This window comes from Megalobrama amblycephala, linkage group LG6 (assembly GCF_018812025.1).
Source record: "Megalobrama amblycephala isolate DHTTF-2021 linkage group LG6, ASM1881202v1, whole genome shotgun sequence".
Lineage (NCBI taxonomy): Eukaryota > Metazoa > Chordata > Actinopteri > Cypriniformes > Xenocyprididae > Megalobrama > Megalobrama amblycephala.
The window spans coordinates 15,198,833-15,225,644 of record NC_063049.1 but is presented as its reverse complement, the minus strand read 5'-3'; the positions used below and the strand labels follow the sequence as shown (position 1 = coordinate 15,225,644).

At 36.9% G+C, this 26,812-nt stretch overlaps 1 protein-coding gene across 2 annotated transcripts in view; it reads left to right on the top strand.

Annotated features, from left to right (window-relative positions):
• fstl1b (follistatin-like 1b) overlaps nucleotides 1-26,649 on the top strand; it is a 64,834-nt gene extending 38,185 nt beyond the window's left edge. The window contains exons 3-11 of one of the 2 annotated variants that reach the window (XM_048193081.1): nucleotides 3,006-3,110; nucleotides 4,502-4,631; nucleotides 7,411-7,443; nucleotides 10,153-10,283; nucleotides 17,387-17,505; nucleotides 18,539-18,651; nucleotides 19,694-19,804; nucleotides 22,413-22,501; nucleotides 24,994-26,649. In XM_048193081.1, the coding sequence (XP_048049038.1) occupies nucleotides 3,006-3,110; nucleotides 4,502-4,631; nucleotides 7,411-7,443; nucleotides 10,153-10,283; nucleotides 17,387-17,505; nucleotides 18,539-18,651; nucleotides 19,694-19,804; nucleotides 22,413-22,501; nucleotides 24,994-25,035 (873 nt within the window). In that variant the 3' untranslated portion in view covers nucleotides 25,036-26,649. The remainder of the gene's footprint in view (nucleotides 1-3,005; nucleotides 3,111-4,501; nucleotides 4,632-7,410; nucleotides 7,444-10,152; nucleotides 10,284-17,386; nucleotides 17,506-18,538; nucleotides 18,652-19,693; nucleotides 19,805-22,412; nucleotides 22,502-24,993) is intronic. The other variant, XM_048193080.1, reaches the window with a different exon arrangement.
• Nucleotides 26,650-26,812: the final 163 nt, after the last annotated feature.

Genomic DNA, 26,812 nt, shown 5'->3' with positions numbered 1-26,812 from the left:
ATTCCTCTAAAACTGTTGACAAAAATGCAGGCCTCAGGATCGAAAATCTCCCTCTGGAAAGTTTGCTTACATTGTATGACTCACGCATGAGCTGGAAGGGGGGAAGGGTCCGTCCGTCTGTGTGTGTGTGTGCTTGTAAGTGTGTATTAGAGAAAGTCCAGGGTGGAACCAGCAATCATGGTTCATGGGAAAGGAAAGAACAGGCAGGATTCCAGATGTGACGACACCCTTCTTGAACACACATACACACACAGACTGCATTTGATTATGGTTGGACGCAAGGGAGGTTTTGGAGAGCAGGAGGGGTATTTCTGGAAACTCCTAAATCGTTACTCCAGGCACAACTTGGCAGCACGTGATTGGCTAGCTCTCTATTCACATGACTTTGCTGTGATGTGGAGTCTGGGGTCCTGTATAGAGCAACACAAAGAAAAAAAGGGAATTGCTCTGAATTTTCAGACGTGAGGCAGATTCACTGACCTCACACATAAATCAAACCTTTCAGAGGTTTGGCTAGAGAGAAGGTTCAGTAGGACAAAAGAGTGTAAAGACAAAAAGATCGATGTAAAAACACAGCGCTGTCTAATCTATATGACTTAAGACACTCAGTCTATTTATAAATATGCATTTGAACTTTTTCACACAGGATTCGTTCTTTCGTTTTGTTGCGTTTTCAAGACAATGCCATGTTAAACATTTTTAGAAACCCAAGCTCATTTCATTGTGCTCATTCTAGCTAGTTTTAAACGAAAGAACACATCCTGTGTGAACGGCCGTTAATTGTGCTGTTATATCAGTGATAGCAGTGCGCCATCTGCTGGTAGAAATCAGACCTTGAGTTCTTTGTATTCAATAACATTTTGTGGATAATAATGATTTAACCTTAAAATGCATACACTAAAGTTTAGGGCAAGTAAGATTTTCAATGCATTTATTTGATCAGAAATACAGTGAAAACACTATTAATATTGATAATATTGTTATAAATTTTGAAAATATTTCAACATTTTGAAATGTTGAATTACAGTTGCTTAATATTTTTGTGAAAACTATAATAATCTGTTCATCTGTTGGCATGATAAATATCATGCTTATATTCAAATTTATATTTGTAATAATTTCATATCATTTCTATGTTCATATTTATATTTAATAAGAAATTAAAAAGCAATTTAAATAGCAATTTAAAAAAAATTCATTTATCACTAGCAGATACTTTTATATAGCTAGGCTATTGTTATTTATATGACTTCACCGTAGAGCATATACACTTATATACTATTTAAAATGTATTTAGAGTTATATAAAAATGTTATAAAATGTTATGTTATAAAAAACAAGAGTAGCCTGAAGCATGAATCAATTGGTAGGCAATACAGGCTGATCGATTTATGTAAATTATTATACTATTAGTGCTTTTTAATGCATTTGCACCTTGTGGGACACACATGAGACGCTGCTGTTCCAAATCTGTAGTTGTCCTAGTTTTCAAGGAGAACCGCTAGTTGTCAGGGAAACTGGTGGCTCTCCTGAGTGTTTAGAGTGGAGAGAGTCCGGTCATTTTTAAAGATAGTTATCAATCTTCTTGTGTGTGTGTGTGTGTGTGTGTGTGTGTGTGTGTCATGGCCGCACTGGAGTGCACACCTGCATGATTTTCCAGCAGCAACACCCATTGTAACTGCCAGCGTTAATGCAGGGAAGTGAATTTAGACATAGTTGACCTTTGGCTACTACTTTTGACAATCAAGTATGTGAGTCATGAATTGTAGATCTGTCACCTTGCCAAAGACCCTTCCCAGAGTATTTAGATCTTGTTTTCATTGTGTCTTTCAGATCCAAATAAAAGCAATCAAATGTGTGTGTGTGTGTGTGCGTGCATGTGCGTGTTCATGTTTTTGTGATTTATGATGACACAAATTTGTATAATGACATGGGTATTACACTGGTATTACGACGTAAACATGAAATATGAGGACGTTTCATGAGTCCTCATATTTAAAATGGCTTTAAAAACACACTAAACAATGTTTTATTAAAAATGTAAAAATGCAGACAGTTTTCTGTGATGGTAGGTTTAGGAGTAGTGTGTGTTTGTCCATGTTTGTGTTAAAAGTGAATTTGTGGTCTTGCAGCTAGTGTTAGTTTCTGTTTCGAGAGGTTTTTTAGTGGTTGCCCTGGTTTCATGAGATATCAGTGATGTCAAACCACAAAACATCCTTTACACACAGTCTTTTGTGAGAAAGGAACACTATGCATGCTAAATATGTTTGTAGATGATTAAATGTCAATTGAATAATTACAGATTCTGACATTTTAAAAAATAACCTACTAAATAGTGCGTTTGCAGCAGATGCAGATTTTATGGGCCCTCTGGTGGTGAGAGTCTGTATGTGCACAAACTAGTACACTATGGGTTCAAGTGTACTACAAGTGGTAACTAAATGCATTTTTTAATACAGAGATAGTATGTTAAGAGCACATTTTAGGTCATATTCATGGTGTCTCAAAATAGCAGTACACTTAGATGTTCTTAAGATTATCTTAATAAGTACTAAAGCATTTTTAGTGTATTAAGTACATAATTAGAGCGCAAAAATAGAGCACTTTTTTTTACACCTGGGACTACTTGGGACTAAATTGGTCTGCTTTTTAGTGTATTCAATTATAATTTTTAGTTGACAACTAGTTTACATCTACGTTTTTCATTTGTACTGCAAGTGACCGTATACTGATACTTTACTAGCACAATACTTGTAGCACTTTTTTTTTTTACTTTATGAAAGTACTCTTTTAAGTATACTTTCAGTAAAGTACTAGTTTTGCAATTTTATTCTGCAAGTATTCTTGTACATTTTATTATTTACTTACTTTTTTTTAGTTAAAAAGAAGTATACTAAAAGCACACTTGAATAAACTCTTCTTTTTTTTTGTAAGGGCAGTACCTAATTAGTTTTCTGCACCTGTGTGTCTGTTTTATTTATGTTGTTTATTTCTGTGTTTGTCAGCAGGAGGTTCAGAGCAAATCAAAGGTGTGTGCGAATGTGTTCTGTGGCGCTGGAAGAGAGTGTGCCGTGAATGAGAAAGGAGAGCCCAGCTGTCTGTGCATTGAGGTAAGGCTTCTTTTCAAAGTAATTCATGAAATGAATTATACACAGGGTTTTGACCAATGGATTTCCTTGACTTTTATATTTCTTTAGATGACTAGATTTTAAAACATTTTATAGAAACTGCAGAAAAGCAATTCTAGCTGATGAAATATTTATATTTGGGCAAAACTAGAAGAAAAAAAAAAAATATTTTGATGATTTGAAGTTTTGTTATTTTTCCAGGTTTGGGAACACTGAATATCCCTTGCTTTGTATGTTAGTCAAACACAAAAATAAGTGTACTTCTTTAAAACATGACAAAATATTAAAATATAATGTGCTTTATAATGTGCTTAATTTGACATTATTACAAAGTCATGAAAGTATACTCTCTTTAAGTACGGAAGAGGATTAGGGCCAAGCAATAATAAAAAATAAAACCATCTCGAGATTAAAGTTGTTAAATTACGAGAAAAAACTTGTTAAATTACGAGAAAAAAGTCGAGATAAAATGTTGAGAATAAACTAGTTAAATTACGAGAAAAAAATAGTTAAATTACGAGAAAAAACTTGTTAAATTTAAATTTCTCGTTAAATAAGAATAAATTCGTTAATTTAATGACTTTATTCTCAACATTTTATCTCGACTTTTTTCTCAAAATTTAACGACATTTTTCTCATAATTTAACGACTTTTTTCTCGTAATTTAATGACTTTATTTAACACATTTATTTAACATTTTATCTCGACTTTTTTCTCGAAATTTAACGAGTTTTTTCTCAAAATTTAACAACTTTAATCTCGAGATGTTTTTTTTTTTTTAATTATTGCTTGGCCCTAATCCTCTTCCGTACTTTAAGTACACTTAAGTGGCCTTTTATTTATCTAATTAATTTAATTATTAATTATTATTTAATTAATTTATATTATCTGCAAGTACAGTTTTTGAAAAATAGCCTATAACGATTTTAAGTACACTACAAGTGCATATTCAATACAATACATAAGGGATGAAACCTCTTCATTAAACTTTTAACGTTTTTCACTAGCATTATTCTTAGACTTATCAAAATTGTTCCGAACAATGTCCTGAAAAAAGTGTCAAACACTTTGATACGTGTAACAATGACAGCAGTGTGTGGGGATGAGGGTCAGGCATAATGTATGTACCATGTGTGTCTACTTAGATTATACAGCAAAAATATTGCATATACAAACAAGACATCACAGCCTCAACACACAACACAACTTCAAACCAGAGCTGTGAGAGGAAAATTAGATTACAGCCACAGTGCCACGCCACATTTAGACACCATCCTTCGCTTATTTCTTAAATTTTTCTTGCTTGCGAGGGTAGGCAGTTGTGATAGTTTAAATTGTTGTGTTTTTAAACAGTATGTTGTGTTCTCCTGCAGCAATGCAAACCTCATAAGCGTTCAGTGTGTGGCAGTAATGGAAAAACGTACCGCAACCACTGCGAACTGCACCGTGACGCCTGTCTGACTGGACTCAAGATCCAAGTGGCCCATGACGGACACTGCAAAGGTGTGTGGAGACTAACATGCTGGAACAGAGGCTGATGACTTTCTCTGTGATTTTGCAAGGATTTAACAGTAAATTCAAAGCTAAATTTAGTGATTGGTCATAACTTATTAACACTATATATAGTATGTCGTAAATATAATATAATATAATTTTGGCAGCGGCTAAGTGCAAATAGCGATAGATGCTATTTACATAAGTAAAAATAGCAGTATTATCAGCACTTAGCATACAAAACTCAGTGAACAAACATAATTTTAGTTAAAAACATGTTACTTTGAACATTACAAAACATGTAAATAAAAGTGACAAAAACAACATCTGTGAAATAGTCAGCAAATAGTACAAAAATGCTGCTGCTAGCTGTGCATGCTGGGAACTTAAGCACTATCATAGCACTATGGAATTCACAATTAATCTGTAATTATGCATATATATTATATACAGAGCCCTCTAAAGGTCTGGAAACACTCTTGGTTTCAAAGTGAGGGTGTGGACAATATCCACAATGTAAATGCATTAAAGTAAATATCAATTATAATTGAAGACCAGCAATAATTATTTTCTTTTTTTTATTTTATTGTAATGTTCACATATATACTGATTAAAAGTTTGAGCTCAATAAGATTTTTTAAGAAGTATCTTATGCTCACCAAGACTGCGTTTATTTGATTAAAAATACAGTAAAACAGTAATATTTTGAAATATTATTACAATTTGAAATAACTGATTTCTTTTTGAATATATTTTAATATTTTTATGGGGTCAAAGCTGAATTTTCAGCATCATTACTCCAGTCTTCAGTGTCACATGATCATTCAGAAATCATTCTAATATGCTGATTTGCTGCTCAATAAACATATCTTATAATTATTATCAATGTTGAAAACAGTTGTGCGGCTTTATATTTTTGTGGAAACCATTTTTTTCCCAGTTCAAAAGAACAGCATTTATTTGAAACAGAAATCTTTTGTAACATTATAAATATCTTTGCATCCTTGCTTAATAAACAGAGTATTCATTTCATTTCATAAAAATGTGCTTGTAATAAATTGGGAGAGACGTACCCGTGGGCACGTTTTGGCGAGACACAAAATTACGTACCGGCGTGTATGTCTGGCCGCAGTTTCCGACAGAAACGAACGCTAGAGGCCGGTAAAACACGGTTTCGACGCTGGCCGGGGTCAGATTATGGATTTGTAAAGCCTCGTTTTGATGTCTCCTCGCGCAATATCATGTCGCGACTTCAAAACGCTTCTTACCGGAGTGCCTGATTTGTAAACAAACGTACTTTGGACTTTCCGGCTCTACGCGTTTCGCTTTTTTTGGCCGCAACTTGCTCGGTTGCTCAGATACGGAGTTGGACTTACGACAAGGAGTCGATTCCTTCACCCCCCCTTGCCTGGGTAGCCTGCGAATCCCGCGAAAGGCGACTGACTGGGGCCAAAAAAAAAAAAAAAAAGAGAGATCTAAATGAGCTGAAAACAGTACACGATCGTGGACAGTACACGATTAGTAACCTACATCAGGTAGGTTTAGGCGTAGCGTCTGTGGGACGTTATTTTAAAACGAAACGGAGCGCAAATGTCAAATCGAGAACCGCGGCGATTCGTCTAAAAAGCAACATCATAAAAACGTACCGCATTCAGTTATCTGCTCTGGAAAAAAAAAAAAAAAAAAAAAAAAGGAACACACTTTTGCGCCGCTCAGTGGACATTTCGCAGTGAAACCGCAGTGATATGTACTCATTGGTACGTATTTCGCGACTCGGGATGTTTTCGTCATGAGACCAGGTTGCGAAATATAGGCTACAGTTAGCATTTTGAACAGTCTATTTATCTGGTCAGTTTATTAGGAAAAAACGGCAATACTTTAGTTTCCAATTCTCACTATTATCTAGTTGCTTATTAGCATTTATATTACTGGGACATCAGCTGTTTATTAGTATTTATAAAGCAGATATTAATGCCATATTCTGCATGGCCATATTCTACATCCCATAATCCTACCCAATAATTTAACAATTACCTTACTAACTATTAATAAGCAGTAATTAATTTATTGAGGCAAAAGTTATAGTTAATAGTTAATTGTGAGAATTGGACCATAAACTAAAGTGTCACCAAAAAATCTCATTAGGAATTGTTGGGGATGTCAGGACCATGTTTACCCAGGAAAGGCATCATGAGAATTCTGGGATCCATCTGCAGCTACTGGCATTAGTTTAATGTTTTAATATAGACAAAAGCAGTTTTTCCCTGTTTTACAGTTCAGGCATTAGATTTAGGTTTAGACTGTAAGATTTTGATAGTAAGAATAGCGGATAAGCTTCATCACACATTTCTGCTGGATAACAGGATAAAAAAAAGAGAGGGGAAGGTAATGTATTGATTCACTAAGATCCTTTGGGAGCAGTTTATCTGACTGGAACAGGACGTTTGCTCTTGTTCTTACTGCTGTACTCATCAATGGACCAGCTTCTGTAACATTGACCTCTTAGACTTATTACCATCTCAGCAAAGAGTGTTGGATCATTGAACATTGAACATACGGTCGAATGCAGGTCTCAGTCCGATATCTGATATCTGATATATTCCGGTATATTCTGACCATTTATATTGTTACGTTACAACATGTGATGAGGTGACGTTGTATCCTCTTATCTATATTTGATGCAAGGAGCTGCTCAGCTGATAACCAAGGGAAGATTCAGTCATAATTGCATGCAGATTGTTCACCTGTGAGACATCAATCCACTCACGTTTATCTCTGTCTCTTCCAGAAAAGAAGAAGGAGAAGGCTGCAGCCAGCCCAGGTGAGTTGTAATATGACCGCGGGCTCAGAGCCAAAGATGACTCCAGTTATCTCCGTGCTGCACAGATTACCATTAATTACCAACATAATATGAGCTCAGAGATACTGAGAGCAGACTTAACCTCTCTGACACGGTGGAATTACGTGCGCATAACATAGTAACACTTTAGATGTAGAGAATGCATTTAATCTCTTGGGACCCAGTTTTTGCCATTTTGTTTATGGCTTTAAAGTATTTGGACCATCAGTTTATTGTTTGCGCTCTATCGAGGACATTAGTTATTAAGAAAATAAAGATAGAATAAACGTTTAGAATTTACATGTTTAGAATAAACATGTTCTTTCGCATTTTACCTCAGAAAATTTAATTTCCATTTAAATGTTTAATTTATTATCCACAAATCAGTTATCAAACACATAGTAGAGAATAATTGACTTATATAATATTTTGGTAATATTTTTTACAATAAGGTCTCATTAATGCATTAACTAACAATGTGCAATACATTTGTTACAGTATTAATCTTTATCATAATACAAATACTGCTGTTCATTGTTAGTTCATATTAGCTAAATATTATTTTAACAGGTAACAGATTATAATATTAACAGATACAACTTTTGATTTTAATAATTAGTACATTTAGTACATCAAATGAACATGAACTAAGGGTGCGTTTACACTACAACGATGTACTAAAACGTTTTTCCTTTGCGTTTTTGAAAAGTTTCACGCACAGACAACAACACTGTGCATTATGCATGCCGGGCCAGTAATTGGCGATGTCACTTTGTAAAGAAACACTACACACCTGTAGACTTAACACATAATACGCATGCACATAATGTCACCGTTTTCACAAATTCACATTTTTCTAGTTTAGACGGAAACAATAACTGTATCGTTTTCAAAAACTTTGAAACCCGTTTTCAAAAGTTTGCATTTTCAGGCCCCCAAAACGCGGTTGTCGTGTAAATGAACAGCCAAAACACATAAAAAGTTTTCAGATTTTAGTTGAAAATGGTGTAATTTAAACACCCCCTTAGATTAATAAGTGCTTTAGAAGTATATTCTTAACTAATGTAGTTAATTAGCAGATTATGTCCTGGCAGAAAATCACTAGTACCTTTTCTGTTTTTTTAGATATTTTTTTTCTCACAGTATGTGGTTTCTCATTCCATAAAATTGGTTTATTTCAAATATCAGAGGTTTATCAAATCAGACATGGTAATCACACATTTTTAAAAACCAAGGAGAGGAAGTCGTCGGCCAAACTACCAAACATTTCTAAGAAGCCCATGATGTCCTCTTTAAGATGCACCAGTGGATTTCATTAATAAAATGTTCTCTGCCGAGGACAAAACTGATTTGCTGGATCCCAGGAGGATGAATCTGCATTCATTAAACCTGAAACACCAATTCGCAAATGAGATACACTATATTGCCAAAAGTATTGGGACTCCCCTCCAAATCATAGAATTCAGGTGTTCCATCAATCACTTCCATGGCCACAGGTGTATAAAATCAAGCACCTAGGCATGCAGACTGTTTCTACAAACATTTGTGAAAGAATGGGTCACTCTCAGGAGCTCAGTGAATTCAAGTGTGGTACCGTGATAGGTTGCCACCTGTGCATTAAGTCCATTTGTGAAATTTCCTCACTACTAAATATTCCACGGTCAACTGTTAGTGGTATCATAACAAAGTAATTGGGAACAACAGCAACTCAGCCACGAAGTGGTAGGCCACGTAAAATCACAGAGCGGGGTCAGCGCATGCTGAGGCGCTCGGTGCACAGAAGTTGCCAACTTTCTGCAGAGTCAATAGCTAGACCTCCAAACTTCGTGTGGCCTTCAGATTAGCTCAAGAGCTTCATGGAATGGGTTTCCATGGCCGAGCAGCTGTATCCAAGCCTTTCATCACCAAGTGCTATGCAAAGAGTTGAATGCAGTGGTGTAAAGCACGCCATCACTGGACTCTAGAGTGTTCTCTGGAGTGATGAATCACGCTTCTCTGTCTGGCAATCCGATGGACGAGTCTGGGTTTGGAGGTTGCCAGGAGAACGGTACTTGCCTGACTGCATTGTGCCAAGTGTAAAGTTTGGTGGAGGGGGGATTATGGTGCGGGGTTGTTTTTCAGGGGTTGGGCTTGGCCCCTTAGTTCCAGTGAAAGGAACTCTTAATGCTTCAGCATACCAAGACATTTTGGACAATTTCATGCTCCCAACTTTGTGGGAACAGTTTGAGGATGGTCCCTTCATGTTCCAACATGACTGCGCACCAGTGCACAAAGCAAGGTCCATAAAGACATGGATGAGCGAGTTTGGTGTGGAGGAACCTGACTGGCCTGCACAGAGTCCTGACCTCAACCCGACAGAACACCTTTGGGATGAATTAGAGCAGAGACTGTGAGCCAGGCCTTCTCGCCTGACCTCACAAATGTGCTTCTAGAAGAATGGTCAAAAATTCCCATGAACACATGCCTAAACCTTGTGGAATGCCTTCCCAGAAGAGTTGAAGCTGTTATAGCTGCAAAAGGTGGGCCAACTCCATATTAAACCCTACGGATTAAGAACGGGATGTCATTAAAGTTCATGTGCACGTAAAGGCAGGCGTCCCAAAACTTTTGGCAATATAGTGTATGTGTTGGATAATTTCTCTGTTCTTCTTTCTAACTTTCTCTGATGGTCTGTGTGTGTGATCTCTGAAGTTGTGTGTTACGTTGCTGATCGTAACGAGCTGCGCAGACGTGTGATCAAATGGCTGCAGACAGAGGTTGTTCCAGATGGCTGGTTCACTAAGGGCTCCAACTTCACTGATATCCTCCTCAAGTACTTCAAGGTGTGTGCAGTCATTTAAAATAATAATCCAGCAAGAATGTATATAGTTTTGTACTTTATGACAAGACACTACAGGCAAAAACATTGTTTTTTCATGCACTGGTCAGAGATTTTAGGCTATGTTTTCATACTATAAGAAAACATCCAAAATACACTTTTTTACACACAGTGTTTATTTTAATGCAATTTATCTATTTGCATCTGTAGATTTCAGTTGTAATACAAATCTTAAAAGCCTGTTTTCTCAAAATGAGTAAGAAATCTCTAAATCATTAATCGCCTCTTCAGTAGCACTTACACCAAACTTTACAGTTTTAATATCTAATGTTCATATATCATCTGCCTGATTTTATATAACATTTTATTCCAAATAACATGGTGACTTTTTTTTCCTGGATGTTGACAATATTTTCTGATTTATGCAGTGGTAAAAAGAGATCAAAAATCCCTTCTGTAAAAACATTTGACTTTTTGAACCTAGCTCAAACATTTATGCAAATGAGTGCATATTTAATTAGATAATGGCTCACTTGCTATATAATATTTCACTTGCTTGATAATATTTCAGAAAACCTGTAATACAAAAAAAGTTTGAAATTCTTAATGCAATCAATCAATTGTATGACTGTACCTATTAGTTTTTTTACCCTATTTTTGTACCCTTTATTCACATAGAGTGTCTTGTCTTACCATTTCAAAAATGTCCTTAATGGATTAGTTCACTTTAAAATGAAAATTACACCAAGATTTACTCACATTCAAGCCATCCTAGGTGTATATATGACTTTCTTCTGTCAGATGAACACAATCTGAGAAATATTTAAAAATATCCTAACGCATCCAAGATTTATTATGGCATTGAGTTAAACCAATGAGTATGAAGCTCAAGAAAGTGCATCCATTTAAAGCACAAACATACTCCACATGGCTCCAGGAGGTTAATGAAGGCCTTCTGAAGTGACGCGATGTGTTGTGTAAAAAATGTTTTTTTAAAAATCCATATTTAACAAGTTACAAAGTAAAATATCTAGCTTCTGCCAGACTGCCTTCCATATTCAACTTACAAAAAAAGTGTAACGCCTCGCAGTTCAAAAACACTTACGCTACATCCTATGCCTTCTGTATTCAGCGAAAAAAGCTTAACTGATGCGACAGAGTACGTTTTGCTTTGGATGGAGGCACTTTCTTCAGCTTCATACTCATTGGTCCAATTCACTGCCATTATAAAGCTCGGATGTGTCAGGATATTTATTAATATTTTTCCGATTGTGTTCATCAGAAAGAAAAAAGTCATATACACCTATGATGGCTTGAGGGTGAGTAAAGCTTGGGGTAATTTTCATTTTAAAGTGAACTAATCCTTCAAAATAACTTTTTCTATAGGAATTGTATAGGCGCAACAATATGCAGAATTATTAACATCATAACATAAACAGAATAGGTTAAGTGACGGTTTTTGTTTCCAAATGTCTGCAAATTTACAAACAAATGTTTGACGTCTCTTTTGCATTTATATCAGTTTAAAGTGTATTCATGAAAGGAATGACATTTATTCTGATCTAGTTCCTTCAGCATCAGGGCTTTTTGTATATTATCCTCCAGCAGGGAATGTCTGCGCCCTCCTGCTGCTCTTCAAAGCGCCTTCAGGACGCACCACATCATTTTTATGACAGCCTCCTAAGGCGTGTAAAATACACCTAAAATGACTTCTGTTTGCATAGCAGCATTTTGATGGATCTTTTTATGGATCTGCCTGTTTCAATATTAGCTTACCTTTGCACTCGCAGAGCTGCACAGACGGCTGACGAACAAGCCTCTACAGCTGTCAGCACAATCCATATATCTGACTGACCGCTATCACCAGACCAATAATCCATTTGCTGCTCAGATCAGTTAAAAATAATTCTCTAAAGATAGGAGTCCACCCAAAAATGAATTTCTGTCCATTTTTACTCTCTCATTCCAATCCTCTATGACTTTCTTTCTTCTGTGGAACACAAAAGAAAATATTTTTTTGTCTCCATACAATAGAAGTCAATGGGGTCAAAAGTTGATTTGGACCCATATTGACCTTCACTAAAAGAGCTGAAACATTCTACAAAATATATTCTATTGTGTTCCACAGAAGAAACGGTGTCATTATCAGGTTTGGAATGACATTAGGGTGAATAAATGATGAAATATGTCAATTATCCTTTCTAATGGTGGAGAACAAAGCCTGGAAGTTTGACTCAATCATGAACATGTCCTTTACCTCTTGTTTATTGGTCAACATGACAAAATCACTTGTACCAGGCAGAGTACAGTCTTCTGACAAACTGCTGAGATAAGATTAAACCGAGAGCATGATGTGTAAAAGTTTCAAAGTAGCTTATGTTGGTGTATGTCTGAATAAACTGAAGAATTTCCTAAGGCTGTTTAAGTTGGTGTAGTTTTATCTCCATAGACCCTTTTCACAGACTGTAAATCTTGCAAAAATTGTAAATCTTGCAATGCATTTTGAATTTTCATTTTCATCAATGACTGAGAGAGAAAACAAATTTCACCACTATATGTTTACCCAAATGATGAAATGTGAAAAGGGTCTATATATAGTAGCGCACAGTCTGCCTTCTTCTCTCATCTAGATACAAATTTGCAGACGACTCAGTAGATAGCTGACCTATCAGACATATCAGTCATCAGACTATCTGCTCAGAGCAAACTTCACTGCAGCAACTGCACAGAGACCAGATAACCTCAGCGGTCAGAGTCTGGCCTGCCGCCTCTCACAATCCCATTTCAGGAAGAGTTAATTTCCTGGTCCTCTCTTCAAATAACATACAGTCGATAACTGGCTGAGACGGATGTGTGGGGAAGCAGGCAAAAATTCAGTAAACAAGTTTTATCTATAAATAAACAATTGTACCTTTCCACAAATAGTGTGCTTATTGTTAAATTTTTAAAGCATTAGAAATCATGTCCAATCCCACTCCTGGAAGTCCAACGTCCTGCAGAGTTTAGCTCCAACCTGCTGCAATACACCTAGTTTCTAGTAATCCAGAAGACCTTGATTAGCAGGTTCAGGTGTGTTTAATTAGGGATTGGAGGATTGGACACCCCTGCAGAAGAACAAATTCCACGTTGTGAGGACTATTAAGAATATACGGAGCCCCGCACATGACATGCAAGAAAAAAAATTGTAATTGTGCGCACGACTTACTAAATCATGCACTTCACTTACTAATTGGTTCCCTTGATTTACTAAATCGTGCGCACAATTTACTATTTTGTTCGAGGGAATGTCTCAGGTTACGTATGTAACCATGGGTCCCTAAGAATAGGGAACGAGACACTGCGTTTGACACGCTTTGGGGAACGCTTCCTCAAAGCATGTCAAACGCAGTGTTGAGTTCCCTTTCGAAAGGGAACGAAATAGTAAATCGTGCGCACAATTTAGCCTACTTTTTTTTCCTGCACGTCTTGTCTGGGGCTCCGTAAGAATATTATATATATTGGTATGAAAAATGGCAAGATGTAAACACATATAATGTCTGTTTCCTCCACTTAAAATTGTTATATTGGCCTTCTAGCTGTCATGACCTTCTCTACTTTATCCAACAATAAAAACTTATTGTCAAACAGTATTCAACATTTAATTAATTGTAGTAAAAATGAATTGTAATTATTTTAGTTTGTGAATTAAAATGTAAAAGTTAATTAAATTAAGTTGAATTATATATATATATATCGTAACTGTTTGTCTGATCTTAAAGGTGCCCTAGAATCAAAAATTGAATTTACCTCGGCATAGTTGAATAACAAGAGTTCAGTACATGGAAAAGACGTAAGTTGAGTTTCAAACTCCATTGCTTCCTCCTTCTTATATAAATCTCATTTTTTTAAAAGACCTCCGGAAAACAGGCGAATCTCAACCTAACACCGACTGTTACGTAACAGTCGGGATCATTAACACTCTGAGGTCTAAAAACGCGCCGGCGTGTTTTGCAGGTTTCGCATTTTCAGAAAATGAAGTGTAACTTAGTGAATACTAATCACAAAAAATTCATACTTATGTCTAACAAAACGTTGAAATGTCAGGTTTTAAATCGTGCAAGTCAAATCGGAAACAATCATTCTGTGTTTATGTAATCTGTATGAAAAGAGAGCCATGTCAGAAGTCCGTGATTCAGCTCATTACCCACTAATGCGGCCACACCCACGGAGCCAGCGCTATTCACAGGCAAATTCAGAGACAACACATGCATTCATCATCTCAATCGTGTATTTATTGCCTTGAAAATTGTTTATCTGGACGAAAAAGCCATGGTTAGCGATCTCTGGAAGACATTCAGTAAATTCCTGTTTGTTTTCTTCTATTGATAAGTTTTAAGTGAGTTTTTGTTTCTTTAGCGCCCTCCGGCTGTAGTATGAATTGGTAAACACCATTCATGGAATATCATCTTCTTCTTAGGTGAATTTGTGGACTAAAATGCACAGAGCGCCCTCCGGCTGCAGTATGAATTGCAAACACCAGCGCTCATAGAGATAACAATGAATATTAAATAAAAAATAACTCCTCTGTATAGAAAATTGACATAAACATATGAGAATCCTATATTTCTCCAAATGTGCATGCTTTTAAACTAAAAGCCTATATTCAGACTCTTTGCATCACAGAAATACATTATATTTTAAAGTATAATATAAAACCATTATTTTATATTGTAATAAAATTTTTCTGTATGTTTCATATACCATGATGAGCTTGAGACATCACAGAAGTTTTTTTTCACAGCCTACCTGACTGAAATGCCTCATTAATATGCAAGTCTTTTCAGGTCATTACTATTCAATTCTTTTGTCTTCACAGGTGAGAATGAGCCATTATTCATGGAGATTCACGCCTCCTCGCATACCGTGTTTCTTGGCAAAAAGTGTCTTACAAAAACTAAATCAGTATATTGTTATAAATGAAAGAGTAGTCAGCATAATTTTTACATAATTTTGAAGCAAAAACTCTAGTCTACAACCTTCAATACCCAAAAGTCTTGTGAACACAGATTTAATATACTTTTATTGGCCTTATATCAGTGACTTAAGTTTTTTGTTTTTTCAGTAACCACGCATAAACGTTATTCCTTCAAAAACACAAACATGTACACACATGTTCCTCACATATTATGGTAGCCTAGTTTGTGCTGAATACAGTGTAATGACACTTGTGTCATTAATATGTTTATGAACAACTGAAAAAAGCACAAATGTCAGGGCATGTCAAAACTTCTCCAGGCCCCAAATCAGCCTCAGACTCCAGAGGGTTAATATGTACGCCCCCAATATTTGCATATGCCAGCCCATGTTCAAGGCATTACACAAGCCAGTATTAACGTCTGGATCTGTGCACAGCTGAATCATCAGACTAGGTAAGCAAGCAAGAACAATAGCGAAAAATGGCAGATGGAGTCATAATAACTGACATGATCAATGATATCATGATATTATTAGTGATATTTGTAAATTGTCTTTCTAAATGTTTCGTTAGCATGTTTCTAATGTACTGTTAAATGTGGTTAAAGTTACCATCGTTTATTACTGTATTTGCGGAGACAAGAGCCGTCGCTATTTTCATTTTTAAACACTTGCAGTCTGTATAATTCATAAACACAACTTCATTCTTTATAAATCTCTCCAACAGTGTGTAATGTTAGCTTTAGCCACAGAGCACTATCAAACTCTTTCAGAATCAAATGTAAACATCCAAATAAATACTATACTCACATGATCGGATCCATGCATGCAGCATGCATGACGAACATCTTGTAAAGATCCATTTGAGGGTTATATTAGCTGTGTGAACTTTGTTTATGCACTGTATAACTGCACTTATAGTCGAGAGCTTGGGAGGGCAGGGAGCGAGAGATTTAAAGGGGCCGCGCAGCCTGAATCTGCGCATAGTTAATGATGCCCCAAAATAGGCAGTTAAAAAAATTAATTAAAAAAAATCTATGGGGTATTTTGAGCTGAAACTTCACAGACACATTCAGGGGACACCTTAGACTTATATTCTGTCTTTTGAAAAGACAGTCTACGGCACCTTTAACACTAGGGGCACACTGTATGATTTTGGCCACGATTTGGTTGTCTGAGACAAATTTTGAGAATCCTAAAAGATTCCTGTAATCCTAGGCTAATCTGTAGTCTTTGATCGCTAGTTTGACATGTTCACCGACAGCTGATTAATGACCGTTGCAATCAAATTTTTCCTCCGGCGAAATTCTGGCAGTGTCAGAAGATTAGGCGCACAGTCCTGAAGTTTGACTTCTCCTACAACAAACGTCAAATTGTCTTTGTTTTTCAAGACAAGCCATGATAAAAATTAACGCTAGAGATGCCTTTGTTAGCCACCATTTCAGTCCCGTGTGTAATGCAGCTCAAAGTCACCGAATGTGTGTGGGTTGATGATGTAAAACTCCAGACAAGTTTTCATGCACGCGTCCATTTTTAATGCGTCTTGATTGTCATACAGTCTGACATAAACTGCACTGCTTTTAACCCTGTTTCAGAACAGGGTTAGCATTGGTTTTAGAGTATTAACCCCACATTATGGGGCCAAACTTGTGCACTGTGAAACAATGAGGTATTAGAAAGTTACAACTAGATGCTTCGCAACCGATAGCCGATATCATATCATCATGCTTTGGACAGTAGCGGAAACACTGTGTGTTGTATACAAACAGTTGTTTCAGCATTTGAGGTGACAATGTCAAATGGTGACAGCAAATGTGGCAATTGGAGTGAAGAGGAAAACGCTTCATTCTTACCTTTTATAGTCCAAAAAAAGTCCATTCAGTATAAGCTTGATAGTTCAGTCGGCAATACGAAGCAATAGAGTCTCATACTGTGTTCATCCAATCAGTGACACTGACACTGCAAATAATAACGTGAACCCAGGGTTTAGGAATGTACTGTGTGAAATGTCAATTTATGAATACCAGAATTAATTGTTAACCCTGGGTGAGTGAACATGAAGCAAGACAACCCAGGGTTTAGAATGACCCTGGTTAACTATTTGTAGTGTGAAATGCCCTACTGATTTTCAATATGCTCTTATGCTTCTTGTAGAATTATGATAACGGAGACTCTCAGCTGGATTCTGCAGAGCTGCTCAAGTTCATTCAGCACAATGAGACCGCTGTTCAGATGAACTCTTACGTTGAAGAGGAGAACAACCGTCTGCTCAGGTTAAAACACACATAGTCACACTCACAGAATATATATTAATATGTACATTACCCATCAAAATTTTGGTGTCAGTTTTTTTCCCTTGAAGGAAATTAATACTTTTATACAAGCAAGGTAGTGAACATTAAATTGTTCAAAACTGACAGTAAAAAAAAAATGTTACAGAATTTCAAATAAATGCTGTTCTTTTGAGCTTTTTATTTATCAAAGAATCCTGAAAAAAGTATCATGGTTTCCACAAAAAAAAATAAAAAAAATTTAACAGTGATAATAATAAATGTTTGTTGAGCCCAAATCAGCATGTTAGAATGATTTCTGAAGAATCATGTGACACTGAATGTTAGTGTCTAGTGTGACATATGTTGGTATTCAAGGATATAACCAAATTTGCAAGAATGGGGGTACCAAATAGTTTAAAAGTCTGTCATTGACAATTAGTATTATCAACATGGAGGGAGGGGAAAGTGGGGATTACACCCCACTTTTCACATATTACACACATTGATTACACACATTTCAGTGGTCAGCTGAAAATGTAAAAGTCTGAATTTGGATTTATTCTAGTAAAAAATTTCCTGATCTTTAACTTTTTTTCTTCTGTGGAAGCTGGTCGAAAAACAACATTTAGACATCTGTTCAGTGGAATGCAAAAGAGCAGCAGCCAGGATATTGTATCCTTTTGTCTAAATGAGGACAGAATTTTTGAGTGAAAAATCCCTAACCACTAGCCTACACTACAGTTATAATCACCATAATCATCTCTTTCACACAGAACTTCTTCCTGTTTCTCTGACAGTAAAGGTTATGGGAGTTTATGTGTGTCCAGCTGTCGGTCAGAATGACCTAGAGTGGAAACTCTGCAAACACTGATAATAAAACATTTCACTGTCCTACTGGTTAGCTGCCAGTTAGTGCATTAAACACACAAATAAGAGCTGTATTTTTAATTCCAGAAATGCCCTCTTGATCACATCTGAATAAAATGTTTTGTCCTAAAAGGAATGTACAAATGATCCCACATATATCTTGCAGGAGCCTTTGTGTGGACGCTCTTATTGAGCTCTCAGATGAGAATGCCGACTGGAAACTGAGCTTTGATGAGTTCCTCAACTGCCTAAAACCAGGTTTCAACCCTCCTGAGAAGAGTAAGTCTCTTTCTATCTTGCTTCTTTCTGCACCAGCATGGAGATTCAGAGTTCATTTTCACAGTTTTCCTAGAATTGTAGTTGTGTGAGGCAAAGAGGGGTTTTCCGCTCTTCCACAGAATGTTCCTCAGGCTGATCGGCTCCGTATGCAGAACTAGGTGAAAGTTCAGTGGGAGGGACTGCCTTCTCTAGCATCATATGAAGCAGCTTTTACACATTCAAACTTATTGTTAACTAAAACTAAAGCAATTAAAAATGTTTTTGTTGATTGAAAAAAGCTGAAAAAGCTAAAAACTAAGTGTTAGATGGAAAAATTAGATGTCTTAGCAACTAGCTGAAATAAATATATTTAAATTGAAGAACAAAAATTAATAAAACTGAAAAAAGGCTAAATAGAAAAAACTAATAAAAAAAGCTAAAATTTGAAAATTAAAACTGAAAATATAAAAATAAAAGCTCATTCAAAATATAAATAAATACTATAATAGTATATAAATATTCATAAAAATACTGCTTAGATCATGAAAATCTAGATTCATCAAAGGCTGAAAAAGCAACAATATAAATATCTGAAGAAGGGTATATCACATTTAGCAAATTCTGTTGATATTGAACTTACTTACAACATGACAGCATTTAATGCCGCATTGTTGTATCTTTCAGAATCAAAAGCAGATGTCCTGGCTTCAGCTTGCCATGATTGTTCAGCTGCACAATTCAGTCATATTCATTTACTCTAGTTTCCCCTGGATGCACCATAGTCATTCTACAGTAATTTCCTGTTTTGTATTTGGGAATCTGGGACACAGGCATATTTGATTGGAGGCACTTTTTGTGTAATGCATGCCTTTCACACAAAATGGCTGGCTATGTTCAGAGAGATTTCACAGATTTTAAATTAGTTTATAAAGAATAAAGTGTTAAGCAAGGTAATCAGTGTCTAATTTTTGGAGCCTTCTGGTTTTGGAAATTATAGCATATTTTTGGAGCAAATATTTTGTTTCTCCATTCATGTGGTAACATGGTTTGTGTATTATTACAGAATGTGCTCTGGAGGATGAGACCTATGAGGATGGTGCCGAGACACAGGTGGAGTGCAACCGCTGTGTCTGTGCATGTGGAAACTGGGTCTGCACTGCCATGACTTGTGATGGTGAGTTTAAATAACCAGATTCATGATATCATATTTTGATAGATTAGCGGAGAGTGGGGGTAATCTTTGCCACATTGCACTGTGTAGTTAAAAGGATTAGTTCACTTTCTCTATAAAGCTCAGATGCGTCAGGATATACAGTGCTCAGCGTAAATGAGTACACCCCCTTTGAAAAGTAACATTTTAAACAATATCTCAATGAACATGAAAACAATTTCCAACATGTTGACAAGACTAAGTTATATAACATCTGTTTAACTTATAACATGAAAGTAAGGTTAATAATATAACTTGGAGAACAAAATTTTCAGTTTTACTCAAATTAGGGTGATGCAAAAATGAGTACACCCCACTGGGGCAAAGCTAAATTTTAGACTACAAATGTCTAATTTAACAAGAATTCAACCACAGGTGTGTCTAATTGTTCATTACACTGGTGTCCAGCAGACAGTTGACTATAAAAGGGTCTTAAAACCCCTTCGCATTTCATGCTGTCAGCAATGGCACCACATGGAAGAGAAATGTCACAAGACCTGAGAAAGAAAATAATTTCTTTACATCAGAAAGTTGAAGGCTACAAGAAGATCAGCAAAGCTTTACTTATCAGTCAGAATGCTGTAGCAAAAGTGGTACAAAAATTAAAAAAAAAATGGAACTGCAACCATCTCACAGAGACATCCAGGTCATCCACGGAAGTTAACACCTCGACAGGAGCGTCTTCTGATGAGAAGGGTTGAAGAAAATCAGCATGCAAGTTCACTGCAGTTATCTAAAGAAGTAGAAAGCCAAACTGGGGTGACTACTTCCCGTGACACAATATGGCGTACACTGAAGAGGAATGACATGCATGAGTGCCGTCCACAAAAGAAGCCTCTCCTAAAGCCCAGGCACACAAAAATCCCGCCTAGAGTTTGCCAGGGCCAATCATGAATTCACAGATGTACTGCTCTATACTAAAAGAGAAGATGCTACCATCACTCCGTGTCCTTGGTCGTCGTGCACTTTTCCAACATGACAATGATCCTAAACACACATCTAAGGCCACTGTTGGATTTCTAAAGAAGAACAGGGTGAAAGTGATTCAGTGGCTCCTGATCTGAACCCAATCGAACACCTATGGGGAATTCTGAAGAGACAAGTTGAGCATCACTCTCCATCCAGCATCCAGTCTCTAAAAGAGGTCATTCTTGAAGAATGGAAAAGATAGATGTTGCCAAATGTCAGCAACTTGTTCATTCCATGCCTAGAAGACTTGGTGCTGTCATTAAAAATCATAGAGGCCATACAAAGTACTAGATGTAGTAATTTTTGTTGTGGGGTGTACTCATTTTTGCATCACCCTAATTTGAGTAAAACTGAAAAATGTGTAATCTAAGTTATATTATTAATCTTACTTTCATGTTATAAGTTAAACAGATGTTATATTAAACTTAGTCTTGTCAACATTTTGGAAATAGTTTTTGTGTTCATTGAGATATTGTTTAAAATGTTACTTTTCAAAGGGGGTGTACTCATTTACGCTGAGCACTGTATATTAAAGGTCCCGTTCTTCGTGATCCTATGTTTCAAACTTTAGTTAGTGTGTAATGTTGTTGTTAGAGTATAAATAAAATCTTTAAAATTTTAAAGCTCAAAGTTCAATGCCAAGCGAGATATTTTATTTAACAGAAGTCGCCTACATCGAACGGCCAGTTTGGACTACATCCCTCTACTTCCTTCTTTAATGACGTCACTAAAACAGTTTTTTGACTAACCTCCGCCCACAGGAATACACAAGAGTTGCGTTTGTACAGTGTGTTTGTCGCCATGTCGTCGAAACGCTGTTATTTTCATTCCGCAGTCCAATCACCGGGTCTGATTCCGGCTCAAATTGATAGGGTAAAATTAAAGACATGTTTACAATAACACTGAGCGCGTGCATCTCCACGTTATGGTAAGAGGCGTGACCTTTCCGGGCAAGGTACGCTAAGCTGCTGTCGAATCACAACACAGGAACCGCTGGCACAATCAGAACTCGTTACGTATTTCTGAAGGAGGGACTTCATAGAACAAGGAAGTCATCAGCCCGTTTTTATGACAGTGGAAACAGCGGTATACAGATAAGTAAATTATGTGAAAAATACTGGGGGTTTTTTACACACAAAACATGAACACATGTTATATTGCACACCATAAACACAATCAAAGCTTCAAAAAACCACGAAAAACGGGACCTTTAATATATCTCGGATTGTGTTCATCAGAAAGAAGAAAGTCATATACACCTAGGATGGCTTGAGGGTGAGTAAAGCTTGGGGTCATTTTCATTTGAAAGTGAAATAATCCTTCAAGGTGAAAGGAGACTGAGATAGTAATATTAAATTATATTTCAGGATGTTATATTTCAGAATGCATTGACAATATAGAGCCATATGACTTGCCTAAAAAGTGGTGAAGTGACAGTTCTGAAGTTCTGAAAACTGTATTTGATCACATTACATTACAAGAAGGTTTCTTAGGTTAAGGGACTGACACATCTTGCCCCACTTTTCCTTAAATAAGAAGTACTGATTTTATAATGAATTTTCATTTTATAATGAAATGATAATGAGACTGAATGGCTCCATAGAGAAAAGCCCAGTTATCGACACTAATGGGGATGAAGAGATGACTGAAGAGGAGTGGACCCGCCGTGTGGCTGAACTCAACAAGCATCAGGTCAGCTGACTGAATTCATTCACAACAAATTAATGTCATTTATTTATTACAAATTAATAAATGTCCTTGACTGTCCCATCTAATAAAGAAAATGCCATAATAGCTGTTCTTTTGAACTTTCTATTAATCAAATAATCCTGGTTTCCTGTTATCACGGTTTCGACAAAAAAAAATATTTAAAATATAAAAAATAAAACTGTTTTCAACATTGATAATAATAAGAAATTCAGCTTTGCCATCACAGGAATAAACATTTTAAAATATATTCAAATAGAAAACAGCTATTTTAAATTGAAATATTTCACCATATTACTGTTTTTACTTTATTTTGGACCAAGTAAATGCAGCCTTGGTGAGCTTAAGAGACGTCTTTAAAAAAAAAATTGCCTCAAGATGAGGCTATGTAGAACACCCACGTGAGCAGGTGTCTGAAACACACAGTCACAAACCCCTACCACTCATACTTTCTGGTCCATTATGACGCAAAAGTAGCTGATTAGGTAGAGTGAAACTCATTGTGAAGTAAGGCGGGGCAGACTAGAGGGCTATTACAGCCATTCATCTCAGAGGGACAACCTAGTCAAAGGAGCACAAAGAGTAAAGCATCCCATTCTACTAAGGGGGACAGTCCTCAAGAGAGAACTGTGTCCTCTCAATTGCCTGCTCTACCAAGAAACACGGCAAAGTTTCTTAGGGAGACCCAACGAGCGGGCATTAGGGTTAAAAACCCTGCTTCTCCTAGCCTTCCATGGCTGATCATCATGGGATGTGACTGCCAATCCTCCTCTGAGGACCAAAAAACATTGCCGTCAAACCCTTAGTGAAGCCCTCTACCCAAATCGGGTCTCCTTTTTGCGAGGTCAGTGCTTTAAGCCCCAACTCCTTGGAGGTGGGGCGCAGGCGACAACACTTTCCGTCTGGAGAGGGGATGTAGGATCTCGACCACAGCGAGGTACCATTCGAATACTGAGGACTTAATCTTCGCCTCCTTGAACTTTTGGACCACTGTCTCAACAGTGGGTGTCTCGAAGGTGACACCGGGGCATCAAGAAGAAAAGCTTTGTCTTTTTTCTTGAGTCCCGAAGCTATAAATACTTTTCCGTTGCTACTAAGGCAGTGATGGAGTGGCCCACAGTGTGAGCAGCAGCCTAGATGTCATCAGGTACAAGACACATCTTCTCACAAGCGCATCTTCTACCAGGGGCATCCCTGCATAGTTGTCTTCAGCAAGCCCTTTGATATTAGCGTAACTGTTTGCCACAGGAGTGTGAACACGCGTTGAGATTTATGGTTTATCCCACAATCTCGTGAACTCATCATGAAGATCGGGAATAAATGGAAGGCTCAATGGGTCGGGACGCTCATGACACATGAGGAAGCACTCATCTTAACCTGCAGGGAGCGATTTCCTCTGTGTCCACAGACCAATCTAAACTCAGCTTGGTCTGGGGCATTACGTCAAAAAGCTCCTCATACTGTATGTAGGGGTGAGGGAGGAAGCAGGCTCACTCAACTCTTCTGCATCAACTCCTGCCACGTCTAATTCTTCAGAACTAGATCAGCCCAATAGCATGCTCTCTGCCAGATCGAAAGAAAATGCAGACCGTGCTTCTGGATCTGGCATGAGAGCTGCAGAACTAGCAGACAGACAAACGGCTTTCCTGAAGACAAAGAAAGTCGATGACGTCCTTTCTGGGCATCACCTGACTGTAGTAGCCAAAGATTAAAATTGCTGGATACCACATGTGCTTCAGAATTTGGCTCACGAGGGTGTCCCCCATAACGTGTATCTTTCTTGATGCAGCATAGAGTTCCACTTTGTAATGGAACTTAACGACTCCAAACTTTTGAATGGTAGTGTAATTTAATCTAATTAAAAATCAACCATTTTACCCAATATATCTCTGGGAGCAACATGCTAATATCAACTCTGTTGAACTCAACTACAGTAACTTGTAGGCCAAGTGTCTTACCAAGTTCAACATCCATTTTAGATATAATGCCAAGAGAGCTCCTTAAATAGGAAGCGCTCAGCAAATGTGTTTTTACTTAGTGTTTATCACTTCACATAATACACTACAGGCACACACACTGAATCCATCAGCAAAAGCAGGAGCTTGCTGATTTAAGGAGCATTTTATAGTCTTACACTACTTCATACACTAACTCTTAAAACAAGAAAAGTGAAGTTGAATGTGACATACATTAGTAAGTGGTGTTTTGTTGTGTGGACATCATTGACTTAATAATCTAAAAACTAGCTACTTCAGGTCAAGGCATGTTGAGCTGGAGGGAGGAGATAGTTTGTCATCTGACTAATATACTTTTTAAAGGGCTGTAAACTGCAGGTGTGACCTTCCTCATAAGGGGTTACATGTCATTTTAGTAACTGTTTTTGATTTTCAGGGTTAAATAAAAGCCGTCACTGTCAGTTTGTTAGCCTGTGGCAGAACCTACAAATGGACTGACTTGTAATTTTTCCCCTCCATCAGGAGACTGTGGAGAAGATGAAGACCAGCACAAAGGAGGTCTAAAACAGGACAGAGAGAGACAAGAGGAGGGAGAAGATGTGGACAAATTCCTCTCCTACTGATCACAATCAGGATTCCTGAAATTACGTACTGTTATTGGAAAAATCACAGCATTTTCAATGAATAGGTTATTACTTTTATTGCTATACGTACTGCATCTATTCTCTGGTTAATGTGTTTTACATTACGGTTGTATTTTTCTACATATTTCATTAGCTTTTCATTATTTTGTATGTTCATTTGTATGTCTTCAAGTGCTGTAAATTGTTTGATTGTGTCACTCCAAACGTTGCCGAAGAGGCCTCAGCACTTTGTTATGGGGGCCATTGTTTTATTCACTATTGTTTGATTTTATGTATTATTCTTTATACCATTTATTTGTTTGTCTGTCTACAGTTATATGTGGAAATATGTTTTTTTTTTTTATTGAGACAATGGCAAAAGAAGAAGAACGAAGAATAAGAAAGGGTTCGAGAGTGATGTTGAGAGAGTAAAACAACACGGGTTCATCCATCAAACTGTGACTTCAGAGCTTCAAAACTAGAGATATCCCTCAGTCAGATGGTAGATAGTCATGCTAAAACAACTACACACTAGTAGGAGCTTGCTTGACAGATAAAAATGTGACTTGAATGAAGCTCTCTCTCTCTTTCACTCTCATCATGAAGGCAGTCATAGTCTTGAGACCTTTCGTAAAGGTGCTAATGTTAGTATTCCTCTGTTTGCTGCTTTGCTCTCATGCTTTAGATGGTAGATACGCTCATAAAACACTAGAAGCAGATTGTGGCTCAGTAAAGTAGAGCAAACAATATCTTCGAATTTTAATATCATTATGGGGCAACAAACCCACCATGTTATTACTTGACAAACATGCCTTTTCTGCCATGAGCGATTGCATCGAAAGTCCTTCCATTAGAGTAGATCACCTCCATAGATTAGAAGAACACTGCTGCACAAATGCATTGAGCTTGTATTTATGTTAGTTGCTAGAGGCAGTTCATGCTGAAACTCTCACACTGTGCTCAGTCTCACTCTGATGCTGGGTTTGAATCGATAAAAATGAACTAACAAGCCAGGTTTCATAAAAAATAAAGGAGTTTAATTAAGCAGTTGAGCTCACCAAGGTGGGACTGAGTACAGAAGGAGTGACCTGAAACCAAAGCCTGATGTTTAGGATGTTTTAAATTGTTGTACGAAAACCTCCAGGTATACCACTACTCTGGACCCAGCAACTACTTTATACCTGTTACGTAAAATAACTGTCAGAATAAGGATTAGAGTCGCTATTGCCTCTGTAGTGTAGTTGCATTCCTACCGAATTGGGAGAATTTGTTTGTGTGTGTGTGTGTGTGTGCAAAATGCATGTGTGTGTGAGCTTGTTTAATTTCCAGTAATTCCACTAACAGTACGGATCCTTTGTGGTAATTAGTGCCTTATATATATACAAACAGTGTGCCATGGGTTAAGTGGCTTCTTCTGTAGGTATAAACCACCTAATATAGGACACAGTGCACATGAATTTTCCAGTATTATGGTAGACACCTAGCAATTGCCTTTTATATGTCTGTATGATTGTTTTATTCAATGGGGCAGAATTAAAACATTTTATTGTAAAAACTCTTGTTCTGTTTTATTAATGTTTACTTCTCTGATTATAATTTGATATGTACTGTGTGCTAATAATAATATAAAAATAAAAAGTATGACCGTTTGATATCTTAAGTCTCAAATATTCTTACGGTTTATTGTGTGAATTTTTGATGGCAGAATTTTCATTTTT